Source organism: Leuciscus leuciscus (assembly GCF_965113295.1).
Source record: "Leuciscus leuciscus genome assembly, chromosome: 16".
In the NCBI taxonomy this organism is placed as follows: domain Eukaryota; kingdom Metazoa; phylum Chordata; class Actinopteri; order Cypriniformes; family Leuciscidae; genus Leuciscus; species Leuciscus leuciscus.
This window is the reverse complement of record NC_138740.1, coordinates 22,680,894-22,700,868: the sequence shown is the minus strand read 5'-3', so window position 1 is coordinate 22,700,868 and position 19,975 is coordinate 22,680,894. Positions and strand designations below refer to the sequence as shown.

Sequence of the window (19,975 nt, the reverse complement as noted above, 5' to 3'; positions counted from 1 at the left end):
TCCATAAGCCATCACTATCTGGCATTTAAACACACTACGTTCTTGCATCGCTGAGGGAAGATGTGTACTCCTAAGAATGCTAATGTTGACAATTTTGATTAATGTTGGGAAGACAGCTCCATTAGTTTCCACATTCAAGAAGTATGCAACACATCAAATTAATATCTCAGAGACTCAATAAGAGAACTGCATGTTTCATGCTGTTTATGCAGCTTTCTGCACATCCAATATTATCATACAAAAATCAGCACACATCATTGAGTTTATAAACCAATAACCATTAGCACAAAAAAAGCATGTTGGTTCATGTCATACTTCTGTATGTCTACCATGCAGTGACATGTTAGACAGGTGAGCTGGTCTACAAGCGGAAGTTAGTGGTGGTTCTCTACAAAGGCTTGAGGATCATGAGCACAATCTCAGTGTCTCACTTCCCCCGTCCTCAACTAACATCTATACAGTCTCTCTTCTCTATCACAGACGTGCGTTGTCGCTCTACTGCGAACATCAGCGGTGTTGACTCCAGGAACAATGGTCTACAGTAGGTGAGGCGAACAAATGTGTAGCAGGCGGATAAAGAGTGGCAAACGACACTGCACACAGTCGGCATACTCACTAAGGTCGGCAGTGGTTGGAGGAATAGAAGTCGGAGTCTCTGAAGACACTGGAAGATGGTGAGAACATGGTGAGATGTGCTTTCATTTGCCGCACTGATAGTAGAGCCACTGTTGCAACAGCTTCATAGCAACTAGTGTACATCACAGCGTAGCAACATTCAACCAGTCCAGGCAGAAGTGCATGTGACCCAAATTAAAGTGCATCAGTATAGAGACACAACTATGTGGCCAAAATTATGTGTAAATGGAACACCAGTGGCTTTACTGGGATGCCATCTGGATCCCAGCAATGACAAAATGAATGTGCATGGCACAATTTTATTTAAAATTATTTAAGCTGACTAAACTTTAGTTGTCCAGTTGGATATGTGAGGTGGGCAACTAAAGTTTAATGAGAAGAAATAATACATATTATTATGCCAAATAGATTGTCATTTTAATTGTACAAAACACAGGCATCACAATGCTGAAACATTTACTGGAATATGTCATTACTTAGTTTTAAAAGGAATTAAATACAACATTTGAAATATAATTATAAAATAAAAAAAAACTACAAAATAATTCTCTGTTGGTTTAGAAGTCAGTTTTTTGTTTTGTTTTAGCGAATCCCACGTACACTTCTATGTTTAAGATTATTGTCAGAAAGATTGTTTGTAAAGAAATGTTTTTATTCAGCAAAGGTGCATTAAATTAATCAGAAATGAGAGTAAGAACATTTGTTACAAAAAAATATATAAAAAAAAAATTCTTTTAAACTTTCTAGTCATCATAAATTATCTTGAAAATGTATCACTGTTTAAAAAAAAAAAGAAGAGCCTTAAGGCGAGACACGGCAGGCAAAAACATCGTTTTTTTTTACTGGTCAATTTTGAGATTTTTGTATATTTGTCTTCAATAACATGTCTTCTTTCAGACTTGTGGTGAAAAAAAGTCCGAAATACACATTTAGGTCTTTATTTTATTACACTTTGTCTGTTTGCGTCTGTAGATTTCTCATAAAGTCAACAAAAGTTTGCGTTCTTAATCAACATGCTGCTCGCGATCGCTGCCGGCACCCTGTCATCACATGCACCGTTAGGAAGCTCTCTCTCTCCTGTACAATCCTGTCGGATCCAAATATGGTCATTTCCTTTTTATCAGCAACCAAACGTGAAAGTAAAAGGGCTGAATGCGCAATCTCATTGGCTGATGATAAATCTTTAAAGCCCGTTTTCTCAAAATGACATTTCTCTCATACTCCAAGTCCGAAATCTCCACTTCAGTAGCACCCATATACACCAAACTTTCCAGTCTTGTACCTAGTTATATTATGAAGACATTTACAGAGGGATTTGAAAATATATTATTCCTAGCCTGATTTATATAACATTTTATTCCAAAAAACATGGCGAAAATAATTTTTTTAAGGCTATTGACAGTATTTTCTGATTTACAGGATAACAAAAGTAGATATCCATAAATCCCTCTGTAATTTTTTTCCTATCTAATATGTGAACACAATGCAAATTTTTTTTTAACCTGGCTTTATCCAATACTCAGATTTGGTTTTTTTAAATATATGCAAATTAGCGCATATTTAATTCGATATAGCCTAATTTGCATATCTAAACATTAAATTACAGAAAACTTGTAATACATTTTTTTTCTCATCTTAATGTAGGTAATCAACTGGGAAAGTTTCATGGTGATATCCGCTAGTAAAAATGTTACCCTATTCACCTGTAGTGTCTCGCCTTAAGCAACACATCTGTTTTCAACATTCATATTAATAAGAAGGATTTGATTGATCACGTGACACTGAAGGGCCATGACACACTAAGCCAATGGTGAGTGTCTGTCGGGCTAGTCAGTACTAACATTCCACATACTACCGGGATCAAGACGCACATAACAACCTGTTTTTAAATGTCATGGCCGATCTGAGCCATGACAGTACAGCCATCTCAAGCCGCAGACACAGTTCGATTCAAAGTGCGATATTTTCCTGAAAGTCCATTAGTGCCAGTGACTCAGACATCATCACCTTCAATATACTCTCATCCATCTAATCTGAGAGAGAAGGTTGGATTTCATTGAGCTGAACCTCAGAGCCTTGGAGTTAAACGATAAGTACTTTGAGTGGAAGGTAATATGATGGGGGCGAAATATCCCCCGTTTCCTCTTTTAAGCTTAACGCAATTAGGTAGTGGCACAGCCTGTTTGTAAGCTGAGTGTCTGACAGATGACAGGCAATGTTAGAGTTTCAAAGACTGTTTGACTAAAGAGTGCAGAGCTTCTGTCGTTAATCTCTTTCTTTCTGTGCAAGTTGTGAATTTATTTCAAGGAACTTGTAGATACTTGGTGACAAAAAGAGTCTGAAGTGCTAACAGCATCATGAGTTAGTCCTTGTAGGATTAAAGGATCAGTTCACTCGAATATGAACATTTTTGTCATGTACTTTACTCGCCCTACTGTTGATTCGCAAAACACACAATTGGAACACAAAAGGAGAAATTTTTATAAAGTACTGACTGCTCTTTTCAGATGGGAACTGGAGCTTCAAAGTTGCCAAAATGACGTAAAACACCATAAAAGCCTTAGAAAAAGTCTACATGACTTGTGCATGGCTTGACATTGACACCCGGCAATCCGCCAAATGCGGGTGTATTTCAGCAGTGGCGTGTAACGCAATCACTCCTACTAGCCACTTTGACAGGTTGAATTTTATATATAATACGTACATTTTTCAATTCTAGTCTTTTAAAAAGGCATCTGAAATAATAAACTAAGTGCAATGTAGTGTTGTCAAAAATATCGATTTTTTGATACATATCGATACTGAAATATCTTAAATGCTTCCAATACTAATTTTACGCAGAATAGACACATGATACGAAGACACACCAGCTGCACTTTCCCGCCCTCTCATCATCTCTTCAAAAGCGTGTTGACACACAAACCCGCCTCTCCTCACTCACTCCTTTAATTTGCTCCAGATGAATATCGTTGGTGTTACACGGCTTGAATTTCGGCGTGGGATTGTGTGTATTGCGCATAATTTTACTTATTCCCACAGATTTTGTGCTCACATCCAAAGTGCGTGCACATAAAGCTGCCTCTCAGTACTAAACTGCTTTCGGCTTCGCTGCTTATTAAACACACATAAATAATGTCAAAATGACGGACTGGGCGAGTATTCATGTAAACACAGTCCGTTATGTTTTAAGTGAATGTAAACAGTTTAGAAAGAAAACGCATGTGTAACAGTATAATGGATCCATGCGTCAGGTCTTAAAGTGACAGCAGCCTAATATAACTGCTGCCAAATTATGAGATAATATTAAAAATATCTATATGGCAGTTTTTGCCCATGGTATCAATGTCAAAATGTTGAGTGGCTAGTAACTTCTGAAAACCACTAGCCAGGGCCGCGGGAAGTGGGGGTGCTGCAGTTTTCACAGAATTGTAAATGCAACGCATATGTTTGTTCATTAAAATGTATAAATTTTTAGCATTTAGTCATTTATTTGTAATAAACACTTTAAGTGGGCTATTTAAAAATTGTTATTTATATGTTAAATTATCTTTTTAAAACATAAGCAGAGTGTTACGTAATATTGTGTGTGTCGAAAGAATTTGTCCGCAGCTGCTCAAAAAAAATAAAAAAAAACGTCAAAAACCCCACTGTCAGTGTTTTGTAAGGAACAGGCAAATATGTAAAATATAGCAGGAGACATTTTAATTGTTTACTAATAAAACAGTTATTTTTTATGTCAGTGTCGGCTAGACATATGAAGTTGACGACTCGCGATCTTCGCAGCGCCAGAGAGAAATGCACATTTCATACGAATTACATAAGCAGCGCAGTCTGTTTTCTTTCGTTTTGAATTGTTCTGCTTAAAAGTAGACATTTCAAGCTATCTATATGTCTCAGGTCTGTGAGGCAATAGGCTACCTTATAGGCCTACGCTGAGTTTCATTATGAGACGAGCTCCAGGTTCGCCAGCGCCTCCGTATCCTGATTATTTATTTTCTAATAGCCTATATTTAGGCTACTTCTTATTAAATCCAGACAATTTGTTGATGAAACATCGATTAAAATTAAAATTAAGGTCTCTGTGAAAGTTTTAAAACATTATTTTAGTGCCGCTTAGAGCGCTCACGTCCGTAACGGAGAACTGTCTGTAAAATGTTTTTATTTATTTTTTGTGAAATAATTTTTTTTTTAAATGCGACTTAGTCCAGTGCGACTTAGGCTATAGATGTTTTTTTCTTCCCCGTGGCGCATTTTGTGACTGATATGCGACTCCGGAGCAATAAAATAAAAGGGACTCCGGAATAAAAGCAGAATCAATAAAGTCAAAAATGTGATGTGCAGTCAGGTTTGAGTGTGTGCGCGTTTTTTGAGGAGTTTTATAGTCTTGATATTGTTTCTTATTCAAAAGTGGTGACGCCCCTATCCCCCCCCCAAAAAAATCAGCACCCCCAACCAAAAATCTCTTCCCGCGGCCCTGCCACTAGCCACAGTGGCTGATGAGCAAAAAAGTTAATGTCAAGCCCTGCTTGTGTGCTATGCAAAGTCAACTTTTTGACAAAAATTATTCACTGAAAATCTTAGAACCATAGGAGTTGTTAAATACTGCAACAAAATAACTAATTCAGTGAGCTGACCTTGAGAACGGATCATGAAAAGATCCTACTCAAAAGAACGATTCATTCACCAATCACTTCTCTCATGAGGAAAGCTAGACTGGAAGTCAATATATTTTACATGAATAATAGTTTACACTTCACCCTGTACATCACACACAAAACTATCATATGATTTCAGAAGTCACATGACCCACTTTTATGATGCTTTTGCACATTTTTGAAGTTTAAAAAGCTCCAGTAATTGTAATTGCACTGAAGGGAGTGATCAATTTATTTATTTTTATTTATTTTTACAAAATTACTCCATTTATGCAGAACAAATTAAGGTACATACACATTTGGAACAACATGAGGGAGAGTAAATTATTACAGAATTTTCATTTTGGGGTGAACTATCCCTTTAATGCCACATCGATAAAAAAAGAAACAAAATTTATTTTAGCTTCAAGAGAATATTTTGGAGCTCAACTCTTTCTTCTCCCTGATTTCCAGTGTTTTGAATTGCAAAAAACTAATTACTGCAGCCTTATTGATCTCACAAAACACTACTCTTTTCTTCAGTTTGGTCTACCGCTCTGCAGATTAGAAAATGCATGCTAAAATGGGACTGTATTATCCGTTGTGGTCTGATGAAACGCTGAGGGGCAGTAACATTGTGTAATGCTTTGTAGATATCACAGAGCAGAGGGTGAGGTTCAAAGCACGCAGAGAGTCTCAGACAGAGAAGAAAATTGCTCTGCAGAATAATAAAGGATTATCATTTCGTAAGTGTTTCATGTCAAGGGGAAGGAAGGGGGTGTTAATGCCGGTGATCAAAATTAAAGCACTCCAGAACTTCACCTGAGGATGTGGACCATCTGCTAGGTCGCTGGCCTGTCTCTCTATCTGTGAGAGCTGTATTCACTGGCACTGATGCAGATAAACTACTGAGCACCACCAGATGTGCTAGGCAATAGACCTAATGTAATGCATTTCTCAGGGGTACTAAATTACTGAGCACAATCTGATGAAGTGCCACGTAAATTGTTTCTATCTCCCATTCTGATTACATAAAGTGTTATTAAAGAGGTTTGGTTCTACACGTTGGATTGTATTTGAGACAGAACTGATACAGTACAAGTAAGGGATAATGTACATCCAGCCAGTTGTTATCTCAGAATAAACACAGACAGGGTGATCAAGTCTTGCATCAGCCTGAAGGGGTTTATTCTGAGATAACAACTGGCTGGAAATACATTATCCTCCTTATTACACAGCTACTTGCCACATAAGTAAATAATTAGAAACTAAATATTGATCTGAGTCGAAATATTTTATTAGGTTTTTAAGTGCAAAGCTTCCGCGGAGAGAGAGCAGTTGCTAGCGTGGCAATTCAAACTAGACGGATATTTAAGAGATACTGTACAGTCATACCACTTATTAAACAGCATTTCGCCACATAAATAATTATGGGGATAAGAGATATTGATTTGAGAGGAAAACGGTTTTAAAATCGTACCTGTTTGTATCTTATAATCCAACAGTGTACAAAACAATAGTCGCAAAATGGCAGCAGCTACGTTTGTATGAAATAAGAGAGAGCGAGTACTCGATAGTGGATGGAATAATTAAAATAACTGTACACAAAATATTGATTTGACTGAGTTTTAATATTTTATTAGCTCACCAAACGCAAAACTTCCACAAAGAAAAAACTTTCCTAGCATTTTCAGGATGGTGAGATTGACCAATCAGAAGTATTCCACAGAGCCTTGTAATAAATTATTTTAACATTTGGATATGCAAAACAACAATTAGTAAATGATCATTAGACCACAATTATAAAAGCATTTATAATTAATATTTTGTTATAACTGATATAAAAAATTTTTTAGCAGTATTATTGTTATTTTTTTTGCACATTTAAATGTTTTAGATTGTAAAACAACTTTGCCGAAATAATGCACTATTAATTTTTTTTTTATTATTAATAAACATTCATAAAGAATATAATTAACAAAAATACAATAATATTCCATCTTTGTTGTGGGCTGTTGAGTTAAATAATTTTAACTTGAGAATAAATGGCAGTTATTTACAAAGTTGAGATGTTCTCCATTGCCATTTATTAAAGGCCCAATGTTAAAGAACTGCTACCCGATTAAAAATAACATTTACAACATAAAAACCAATAATGAAGACAAAAAGATTAGCTCTAAACATCACCATCTGACAAATAATAATAATAATTTGTATGTTACCTTGCTTACTGACTGTGACATTTTTCATATATTAGAAGAAATTTAAGTTTTGTGTACTGAATGCAGAAAAAAACACATTGTCAAACCAGTTATCACAGCGGGACACTTTTCTTTCTTTTTTTACACAGCAGTTTAAATGCCTAAATTTGCCTTTGAATTTAGCATTTGGTTCTGAGCTGACCTCCTTTAACTTTGTATAATCTACTATTTTCTTATCAGAGGCAATTTCCCCTGTAGGTCTCCAAAGGTGCAGTCCCTGCTACGGTGCTCTCTGATCCTTTGCGGTCTGTGGCGATCACATTCATATCAAATAAGGCTCAGTGGAGTCTACCTGCCCTCTGGGAGCGGGGTGACACGCACACAGGCTAGCAATCAGAAAGCCTGGCACACAGTCATGGAAAGAGTCCCTATTTGTCTCTGTGAATATTTTAGCTGTCACCCAAGATGACCCTACTGCAGTGAGCTGCAGAGGTGGCATTATCCATCAGAAAACTCCCAGAGGTGTCCATCACTCCTGCCTCAATCGCTTACGTGACAGACCTAGCTAGCTTTGTCATCACTCCATCTCCATACACAATTCCAGCCTCCTCATTCACGCTCATAGCACATCAAATGGAGAGGGAGCTCTCTTGCTTTGAATCGCAAGTCCCTGCAGCACATACCGCAGTAATGTGAATTTTATAGTGCTCTTTTACAATTTCTACAGGTTGTGGAGGCAAGAGGCATGGATCTTTGCTCTGGAGGAGAGAAAGACTCACTCACGCTACTGGCAACATAGTCTTTTGTGTCATCCCCCTCTTCCTTCAGCGCCCTGGGCACTCTATTGGCTGAACCTGCAGGATGGCCACTGGTGATAAATCTCTGACAAGCACCTGCGAGAACTACCGTACATCTTACTTGAAGCTCCATCTACGTCAAGTTATGCCACTCTCTGCAGACATGCTGCAGCTTTATAATGGATAGAGTCAATCTGTCATACTTCCCTAACTGTTAAAGCAATAATTCACCCAAATAATTTAAATGTTGTCATTATTTACTCACCTTCGTGTTGCTCCAAACCTGCATGTTTTTTTGTTGTCCGTGGAACACAAAAGGAGCTATTCTAAATAATTTCCAACTTGCTGTTTGCAATGTCAGTTAAATGGCCAACTTAAGAGTGAATCATTTACTTGTTGATCTGTTTGTAAAACAAAGCTACAGCTTCAGAAGTCATTCAGAATTATGTTTATGCCACTTTTTAGGCAAGTAGTTACTATAAACTGCCAAAGTATAGAGAAAAATATTTGCAAATCCTAAAAAAACAAACATCTTAAACCAGTCTTAAGTTGGTTTCCAGCCTGGCCAATCTGTGATTAGCTGGTTTAGTTGTTGAAAAGTGCCCAACACCTCTCTAAAACTAGCCAAGAAACCAACCGGACAAAACTGGGTGACCATCTAAGACCAGCAAACCAACGTAGACTGGTGAAAGCTTTTTCTTTGCTTTTTTTAAGCAGGGACATTGAGAAAATAACAGCATAGATGTTTGGAAAGACATATGGATGAGTAAAAGATAGAATTTTAGGGTGAATTATTGCTTCAAGAAGTCATTGTCTTTCCTAGATATAGCAAGACTCATTGTTTCCGAGATAAACAACTTGATTATAATTGTTCATATTCAAAGAGAAAAAAGAAAGCTGGCAAAAACATTCCGTTATTGTTAGGATTTCTTCAGAAGATTTGCTTCAGAAGTGATTTTCGCTTTGGTGTGGAAACTCGTGACAAATAAACCCAATCTGGACTGTCACTAGATGCGTGTAGTCATAATTTGACAAGTGTCGATGCTGCCTGCGGTCTCGGTTTGTCATGTACAAATTGATAAATGATAAGTAAGTGTTTGGAGTGCCTGGATCATTGTGCCGCCAATCACCTCTTAAATTCACGCAGGTATAGTTCCGGAGAAAGAGCGGACAACGCCATCAATCTCATCTGAACACGACCACATCCCACTACCATTACGAGATACGGTCTCTGCCTTGCCCATCGACTCTTTTTTTTTTTTTTTTTCACTGTGTAATGATCACAAGAATGATTCCACAGTCAAATAATGAGAACAATAGAGAGCCACAACAAGAAAATACTGTCAATTAAATTAGCAACAGCTTCATCACTATGTTTGTTTGCTTTTGGTTGCATAAACAAACGATAGTCATTCTACAGTTTGAATGTTTTACAATTGCCTCTTGCAAAACAATTACCCTCACACAAACTATGTGTTGAGTTATTATCCCCCAAAAATCCAAAGCCATTTATTAAAGACCAAATAAACACCAACATTAGATAACAAGGTCATGCCTATCCTATGAGTGTGAAATAAATAGCTTGTTTTGAGACTTCTGTGGGATTTATGTGAAGTACTACGAAGGGAAATGGAGAGATAACTGGAAACAGACTTTGACTAGAGGGAAATCTACATACCAACAGCAATCTTTTATTCTAACATGCTAGCATTTTAAGGAATTTAATCAACAGACCCAAGGGAGCCCATACAAATTTAGTTTCAAGGCATGACCAAACACACCTGATTCAATTAATCAAATGTTAATTCCTCCATGTAGCATAATGGAGTTGAACCTGGTGCATATTTACTGTAGGTTTTGGGGAAAAAAAGGCAATTTTCTCAATTAAGCCTTCAGGACTGGAAGGACTGGTCTAAATGATCTCATAGCAAACCTTTATCCTTGTTTGAGTAATAGAATGGAATTCCGTCTGGAAAGTACAACAACAGATATAAAGTGAGCTGTCACAGTTCTCTAAAGCACAGACTATAATCAAAACCTATTACAAAGTTCTTTAAATTCAGTGAAAACCCCTCAGAAAGTTTAACTTAATTTGCACTGAGATATGAGAGTCCACTTTAAGCAAATAGACTAATTTAATTCTCAATACATTCTTAAAATCCCCATGAAATTCATGAATCCATGTCCAGCTATCCTATAGTTGATAAAATTGACTTTTAGCAGATACACACCATAAATATGACTGAGTCATCCAACGACTTACAATGTTTTGTCCAATCAAAAGCTCTCTAGAAGGAGAAAGTCCCCTCTCAGTAAATTAAAATTACCATTTGACTAAAGGTCAAATCAAGGTTCATGACAAAGTATCAGCCTATTAGCTATTTAAAAAGCGATGAGCCCTTCCATATACAAACCTTCTTTCAAAAGCTAAAAGCTGAGACTACAATCTATAACACATTTCATGGAGTCTTAAACTTTCTATCAAGCTTTTACTACCTTCTTTAAAGGCTTACTAGAGATTTGGCAGGAATGTTGCAATGGCTGAAATAGAAGCAAATGGAAAAAACAAAACAGAAATGTGAAAGAAAGAGAGCAGAGAGATGGAACACTTACTTTTGAAAGGGAAGCCTGATGTCCAGTGGAACAAAACAAGATGGAAAACATGATGAGAAGCATAAAAAAAAAAAATCATGAACATGAGAACAGGAATGTATAAGATGGAGGGGAGGCCAAATCCAATTTGCCATTTTAGGTTTATCTTATAAAGCAGTGAAAAAAATCACCTTGCTGACTCACATTTCGCCAGGCTAAACTATGTGAACTATGCTTGCTAAGTCCCAAAATGGCAAAACTGGGTGACCCAATTAGCTGTTGTGAAATGAGAGCAGGCATTAGAGTGAATGTGGGGACTGTGAAAACAGGGGGTGTCGAAGAAAAGAAGAAATATGATAAGGAAAAATAAGATAAGAATTCATGTCAGCCTGTCTCTGACTTACATCAATGGAGCAATTCACTCCTGCCGTGAGCTATTGTACTCGCAATAGAAGAATAAACAAGTCTTGCTTTGTGTTATTTTAACTTGTTACCCATTTTTGTAAGATTCCCTCCAAAGCTTCTGGGTACTGAAATGGAAATCAAGCTTATTGCTGTAGGAATCCTTTTTTGTAATGTTATACAAAGTGCTTTTTAGATGGATCAACTGAATTGGATCAATAAATTGGATTAATAAAGCGACAAGGAAAAAAACTATTTCTGCTATTTAAACTTTAGTCACTTAATCCCTGCGAGTGCAAGAGGAAATTGAATAATCAAAGTAGAACTGTGTTCTGCTCATCCCACATTTCTTGCAAACTGACTTTTTCTAATCTGCTTCTGAGTGGAACATTCTGATCCAACGGCTTCGTGCGACATACAGTAATTAAACCAGTAGATTTGTAGGAATTTTGAAAACTTCATTGCAAATCTAAATAAGGATGATGTTTCATTAATGTGGAGAGCTCTAGAATCAAGCTCTGCAAACCAACGTCAAATTTCACCTCACTTCATTTTTTTTATAGCTATAGAAGCCTGTTTCCACCTTAAACAGGTAATTGTGAGATAACGTTTAAAATAATAAAAAAGTGACATTGTGACATATAGGCCTGGTTTCACAGACAGGACTTAGATTAAGCCAGGGTTAGGCCTTAGTTCAATTATGGCATTTAAGTCGTTTTTTTTTTTTAAATGTGCCTTAGAAAAAAAACATTACAGGTGTGCATCTTGAGACAAACAATAGCACTGACATTTTTTTTTTAAATATGTCATTGCAAGTTCCTTTGTGGTAAGACAGTTCAAACATGCATCTTAAACCATGCCTGTTAATGTCTGTGATCTGTGAATCCAGGCAATAAAGTTGCAATTTAAATATTTGCAATTGTGAGCTATAGTCTGAATTGTGAGTTACAACTGCACACTTATGAAAAATAGTCACAATTATGAGATAAAGTTGCAATTATGAGAAATAGTCATGATTGTGAGTTATAAGCAAAATTGAGGTTTAATGTTACAATTATAAAAAATCGTATGAGATAAAATGTTAGTCACAATTATGCAACAAATGTTAGAAATAGAGTCATTAAAATAAATTACTTTGTTTTTATCTGAGGCAGAAACAGGCTTAGATTCATAGCACTTCTAGTGAATATTTAGAGCAGAACCGTTAAACTAGTGAAACATGAGAAATACCATCTGGAATTATTTTCAACTGTTACTTATACTGCTGTACAAATGCAAAATATCTATGCAAAATATCGTAGATTCTTTGAGATTAGATCTTATCATTGATGATAGAATCCCCGAGAGTCTGATCCTAATCTGATCGTGGATATGAGGTTAAAGAGGGTTTCATTATCTGCTCTACAGAAGAGTGCCCAATCAACATGGACGACACTTAACAGAGCACACAGCTCTCAACAGACACGAGACACAGCTGTTGCCCGGCACATGCTGGCAGCCGGCAGAAGAGCTGTACAGACAGGGAGGTGTGCCACATCACAGGGAAGCACTGCTGAGGTGAGAAGCTGCAGTGACACAATGGTCTTCAGGAAATAGTTCAAACACACGGACACACATTAAAATGAACACGCACATCCACATATAAATACAGAAGTACACGCAGGACAAGCAATGCATCTCCTGGGAGTGAGATCCAGCAGGGTCCAGGGCAGGGATGCATTGTGGGTAGTGAGGTCTGCTGCTGCACTGAGAAGGGGGGTTGATGGGTAAAGAGGGTGCTAGGGTCTTATGATAAAGAGGGACTGAGAGAGAGGAAGACAGAAAGACAGAGGCACTTACGGACAGGTTGGGTTTTGAAGATTTCCAGGGCGCTGCTCTCTCCTTCACCCTTGCCGTTGATGGCTGATATCTTGACCTCGTATGTGGTCTCTGGCTTCAGCCCAACAATAGTGATCAAGTTGAGACCTGATTTGGACAGATTTAGAGCTCCAATGAAATATAGGACATAAAAACATAAAAAATATTAAATATTTCTAATTTTAACAAAGCATATCCCAAACCTACATGACATACCAATTTACCTTATCAAATGGCCCATGTTACCCCAGCACATGACTTGTAGCATTACAGGAAACTGATTCATTTGAATGGTTTGTCGCAATGAACAGGCTCAAATAAATACATTTAAAAAATCCAGATTTTAAGGGAAAATGGGCAGAATGGATTTAGATACAGTGAGAAAAAAGTATAACCGATAAGTGTAAATATGGACTAAACAAATACACACGGGGTAAGTGGTGAGCGAAACTTAATGAATAATGAGTTTTCTAAATCTGAGAAAGTCTACGGGACTTTTTGTGGGTAGATATGTAGGCAAAGATACTGGCCCTCATTTATCAAAAGTGCGTACACCAAATTTCCAGCGTACACTTGGCGTACACCCAAAACCACGGTGACTTTGAGATTTATCAATATGAACGTTGGCGTACGGCACGCTCAAATCCTACGCCAGCTCAGGAGGTGGTGTACGCACGTTTTGAGTGCGGGAATGCGCAGAAAAACAATTCCTAACACCACAAAACGCACTGACAAACTAAAAGATATGATATATTATGACCCACTGTAAAAAAACAACAACATCGTAATTATAAACTTCAGTGTTTATTTTTGTGCAACATGGACTTCAATGTTTAAGTTGTGTGACTTTACCAAAGCATTTGATTTGTAGGCATATGTATTCCTTCAGTTGCGAGCCTGTGCGCTTTACCTGACGTTTCAAGCCTTGTTTATACTTTCGCCTGGCTCCGCAGCGCGAGTCTCCGCAAACTGCGCGCGCACCTCCCCAAACGGACGAGGCGTTTATACTCGACGCGCTCGCCGTTGTACTATTCTTTGAAACGATGGTTAGGCCAGGGTTAGGCCCGGCAGGTGTGCACGGACTGGGTTTAGTAATGAAAGGCTTTCAATGACCAAAAAAATAATTCAGACTGACAAAATAATAAAAATGACATTCTTCTTTTAAATAATAATAATAATAATACAAATAATAATAATAACGACATTCTTCTTCTAAATAACAATAAGCGTCATTAATAATAAAAATCTAGAAATCAATTTTGTTTCTTTCCACTTCCCTGGTTTCGCTTTCTCTTTCTCAAAGAAGTTTCTCTTCTTTGCCGTCTTCCGTGTGTCCATGGCGTAAAATGAGGGCGTGGGGGAAGCGGAGACTTGAATATATAGGGGCGTGTTATTCTAATGACGATCGTTTTCATCCGCGGCATTTATCAAGGTCAGGTATTGCGTACACCTGGATTTCAAAGGTACGCACAGCTTCATAAATCAGGCGGTGAGAGGAGTGTAAGCATAATCTTACGCCAACATATACGCCCGTTTCTACGCAAGATTGATAAATGAGGGCCACTGTGTGGGCCAAGTCATCACTTTCCCATCATTTTCCCAGAAGACCCTGCAAAGCATTTTGAGTTTCACCTTTTTTCTAAAATATATTTCAGTTTGATCAAAAAACAACAACCTAATTCTTCAATTATAGTCATTACTCAGAGGTTTTCCAGAGGTCGCCGTGCAGCATCTTACATTTCATTTTCGTAAAATGCAACCATTAGTTCTTGTCCTCTAATTAGATTGGACAATCCTTATTGGAACAAAAGTAAACAAAATAACTGGCCACATTTTGTCTAAAATATAAAAATCCAGATATTAACTTATATTAACGTTTAAACGTTTGCTCACAAACGCTGCATTTATTTGATCAAAAAGTCAGTAAAATGGTAATACTGTGTAATATAATCACAATTGAAAATAAAAGTTCTATTTGAATATATTTTAAATGTAATTTATTCCTGTGATGGCAAAGCTGAATTTTTAGCATCCATTTCTCCAGTCTTCAATGTCACATGATCCTTCATAAATTATTCTTAAATGCTGATTTGCTGCTCATTTTACGTTTCTTATAATAATAATTTATTATAATAATAATAATTTTTTATCACAGTTACAAACGGTTGTGCTGCTTATGTTTTTGAGGAAACCATGATAAATATTTTTCAGGATTCTTTGATGAAAGCTCAAAAGAACAGCATTTATTTGAATTTTTTATAACATTTACTGTCACTTTTGATCAATTTAATGCGTCCTTGTGGAACCAAAGTTTGAACAAACAAACTTTTTTTTTTTTTTTACTGACCCCAAACTTTTTAATGGTAACTGTTTAAAGAAACATGGGGAATGAAGAAACTTACTTGTCATATTCGCTGTTCATCACTATGTTTTTAGTTATGTTATAAATTATGAAATGTGGTTTATAGTTTTTCATAACATCACCCACAATTTAACTTCAAAAGTTCTCGATTTGAGTGATCAGACTAAATCACTAAAAAGAACAATTTCAAAAGAATTCGTTTTTGGTATCATACATCAATCATTCATCAATAATGACTAGAAATTTTCTTTGTACTCATTCAATCTGGTAGCTCGTGTTTGGGACTGTTTCATGCATGTATCATATGCCAGTCTAATGCATTAGAGACTGACTGACAAAAGGTTGAGTGATCAAAAAGACATTGGCTGAGCAGGGGTTTGTGTGTGTGTAGGTGGCTTTTAGACTGATTTGTGAAAGGCTGCGTTTGTGTGTGTGAGGCTTGTTTCTGACGCATGTCCCAAGGAGGTCTGGCAGAGCGAGCAGGCTGTCAGCAGTGAGCAAACTGACATCTCTCCCCCCGCCACCCCGAGAGACAGACAGTACCCACAGACAAACAGAGCACATGTCAGGCTGTGACAACTGCTCTGAGCACTCTTATTTAGCATTCAAGTGAACCCTGTCCCTTTCTCACATTTGCGCATTCTATTTTTGCTCAACTCTGCATTGCGTTTCATGCTTGCCAAGCAATATCGCCAATGAAAGGTTTTTTTTATGGCAGCGGGGAAGGTTATTTTGCCACAATTTGAAATGGCTAGCAGCTGTGGAAAGTGTTTAGTTATTATATTGAAGGAGGGTTGCTGTTTGTGCGTCATAGAAACCGCTGTTTTCTTTTCTAAGTGTAACACAGCATCTTAACTGGGCGCAAAGCGACAAACTGACAAGCAGTAAAAGCTCTTCCTTGTTAATCCGAATTTCTGTCCTAACTAGCTGCAGAAGAAACAAGCAACACTACATTTTGTCAGTTGTTCACAATGAAACCTCACTGGACCAAAATCCAGCTGAATGCTAAACCTCAAACATGAACAAACCTCAGAGAGATTGATTGAGGCATTTAAGGGTACGTTTACACGACAACGATATGATATAAGGAGAAGTTTTTCCTTAGATTTTTCCGTGTACAGACGACACCATTGTCAAAACGATCCCCATTCACACGGATCCACGAAAACGACTAAAAACGCTGTATTCCGCTGCCAGGCCGTTAGATGGCGCTGAAACATTATAGATTGACCAAGTAATAGGCATGTGCATGACGTCATTGTTTTCGGAGATTCACGTTTTTGTTGTTTACACGGAGACCAGTTTCAAAAACGTGCACTTTGAAAAGTTTGCATTTTCAGCCACCCAAAACGCATTAAAAGTTTTACATTTTTAGTTGAAAACGGTGTAGTATAAACAGCCCCTAAGAAACATCAGATATTACACGACAAATCTATGAAAGCCCATTTCCATCTGAGAGTCAAGTTAATTTGCAACCACACAATCTCACAATGTACGCACTTCAAAATGTCTTATTTTAAATCTCACAATTCCCCATTTTATTTTGGCGGAATCAAGCTTCGGTACAAATTGCTCAAGGAAAACCACAAAAGAGCCATCAGGAGTACACTACGGAATGCGATAAAGTGTGCAAACACATTGTTCTGATTGGCTGTGTTTTTTTTCAGACCGTGCCACATCACGTCTGCTTTAGGACAAAGTTTTTAAAAACAATGTAACCCAGTTAAAATCCCTGTCTTAATACAATCATCTGAGAATCTGTAGTCATTTCGGTACAAAACAATGCTGTAGAATCAAGAGCTTGACCTTCATACAAATGAGGGAAAGCTTTTATAAGCCTCCCAAAAGCCTCATCTATCTTGTTTTTCTCTCTTCATTGCCTCCAGTTCTAAACAAATGTTATTATAGCGCATGTGTGTGTGTGTGTGTGTGTGTGTGTGTTGGCCACTTACCATCCTCAACCTCATACTCTCTGTCCGTCCAGTCTTGGCCTGCTATCCTCCATTCAGCCTTGTACTTAAGGATAGGCACTCCTCCATCGGATTTAGGCTCATCAAACTCCACCATTGCTGTGCTGGAATAAGGCTCCAAGCGCTCGATAGAGGGGGCCGAAGGCACTTCTAGAGATCACACACACACACTTTTAAGCACACACTGGAATATAATAGTGTACTGCTCTGCACACACAAGCAGGGCACCACAAAAATGTGAGTGAGGCAATAGACAAACTGAAACAATGAAAAATTGTTTTGGGCTTGGGGAACGGTTCACCAAGGGAACTGTTATTGCAGTGGCCAGAACAGTTTTCCCCTGAAGCACGAGTAAAATATCTTTCAGACAAACCAAAATATTGTTTAAAGTGGTCATATCATGAGGAATCAAATTTTCTTTGAACTTCTGAAGAGTTTGATGTACTATGAAAACTGTACTGTAACTTAAAAAAAAAAAAACTAAAAAAAAAACTAAGCTATAAAAAGGCTTTTTTTGAACTTCTGCAACCTTCGAACATTGGACGGGTACATAAATGGGCAAACTACTGTTTTCAAACAAGTTTCAAACACTGCCCAAAACAGATTGCAATTCCGCTAAGTCACTGAAATTAGACACGCTCCTCTTTAAATGTGGGGAAGCTTGCCAAACCTTGAGCTGGCCCTGGCTGTGTCTGATGCTCTGCATATCCTCCCCAACAATCCCAAAGTTAGAAACATGAATCTGATCATTTTTTGTGATCAACTCCCTGATCCTTTAAGGCATTAAGATTTTAAAAATTTGAGCGTCACGTTTTAGTGTAGATTGTTTTATAATGCTGTCAAAATGTAATGCAGGATTTACAAAAAAGCAGTTTTTGAAAGACAAATCATTTATAAACTATATTGGATGCAATCAGCAAATCCACAGCAAATTCATTTCTCACGTAAAAAGGTATTTATGTAGAAGTCTTAAAGTCACCATGAAATAATCACCATCACTTTTTGTGTGTGGAATTTTGCAGTACTTATAACAAATGATTTATCCATGCACATCATTCTTTTTCTTAAATTCATGTGCCCTCGAAATCTTTAATCAAAATAACTTCTCCCATTTGCAGTGACATATCTTCTCTGTAAAAAAACAAACAAAAAAACTTACTAGCCGGTATTTTTTCTAATCAAATCATTTTCGGAGCGATAATATTACAGAGGGAACGCATGAACAGAAACGTTAAAATACTGATTCTGCTTAGAGTGAACTAAACAACTGCTTGAATTTTATTTTTCGTTTGTTAGCCCTGCATAAAACAGATTTTTTTTCCCTCAACAAAATTATTTACTAACAATATAACTCAACCTATACATGACTCTTTTAAAATTAATCTCCTTCCCTCACAGAACACATTTACTCAGTAAAACACACTTTTAGAGAAATGTGACTTTATCGCACAATAAAAACTATGGCTGTGGGAGTGTGGTGGCTCTAAAACATGTGAGGTAGAAAAGAGGCATCACTCCTGCACTGCCTCATCGCATTGAGACTAAATAATCACCTCACTGCCTTCCACACCATTTCACATCTGCCCCACTTTACAGAGCACCAAAAATATCAGAGGTAGCGTCGCATTTAACCGTCAAATCTGCAGCCTGAAAATTATACCCTGCTGTTTTTATTACCCAAGAGTCTCAGCCTAAAAAATACGAGCACAGGCTCTGATCTAAAGCTAAAACGTCTGGGGGAGATTTACCTTTCGCGTACCTTGTGTATTATGAATGGGTACCAAGGGGGATTTTAGAAGTGGTTTTACTGTGTTAAGACACCCTTTGTGAGAAATGATTTGTGAACAGCTAATTAGAACTTCAACCTTTGATATTGATTCATAAGTGTAAAACAGTTACTAATTTTGTTCATCATCCTCGAAACATTCACAAACCTGCTTGAATCAAAATGAAATCCTTTGACTCTGTGCCGATGACATTAGTAGCCGTACAGTTGTAATCGCCAAAGTCGTTCTGGGACACCGGAGTGACCTGTCAGAGAAAAAAAGACACGTCAAGGCACCACCTCTCTTCTGAATACGCTTTAGTATTAGTGCTCGTCTCTTTTCTGCCGTTTTGTTAATTACCTTGTTAGTAAACCAATAGATCACACACAAAAGCAGCACAGCTTGAATCTCCTCCATACTTAAAACTCAAAACAAACGCGCTCAAAACTCAAAACAAACGCGCTTCCTGTCCGTCGCAGACTGGGAGGAGCAGTTCAACGTCACCAGACTAATTTACATAATCTTCCCTGTACTTTAGACCGCGGTGTAAACGCAGTAAGCAACCGGTCTGGGGCAAAAAAAGTTCCTATGAAAAAAGTTCCTGGGACAAATAGTTCCTGGTAATTGCGGTGGAAACGCGGCTTTAGCTAGCATGATATAGACATTAGCTGGTTAAGGGAAGCTCATTGCCTTGGCAATAGCAGTAATAATTAATAGTAATTATTGAGTGACAGAGAGACAGAGAGAGAGACAGAGAG

At 37.5% G+C, this 19,975-nt stretch overlaps 1 protein-coding gene across 7 annotated transcripts in view; it reads right to left on the bottom strand.

Annotated features, from left to right (window-relative positions):
* ncam1a (neural cell adhesion molecule 1a) overlaps positions 1-19,975 on the bottom strand; it is a 233,545-nt gene that overhangs the window by 25,821 nt on the left and 187,749 nt on the right. For all 7 annotated transcript variants that reach the window (XM_082141121.1, XM_082141122.1, XM_082141123.1 and 4 more), the window contains 3 exons: positions 19,386-19,482; positions 17,434-17,601; positions 13,102-13,227 (listed from right to left, as the gene is read on the bottom strand). In XM_082141121.1, the coding sequence (XP_081997247.1) occupies positions 13,102-13,227; positions 17,434-17,601; positions 19,386-19,482 (391 nt within the window). The remainder of the gene's footprint in view (positions 1-13,101; positions 13,228-17,433; positions 17,602-19,385; positions 19,483-19,975) is intronic.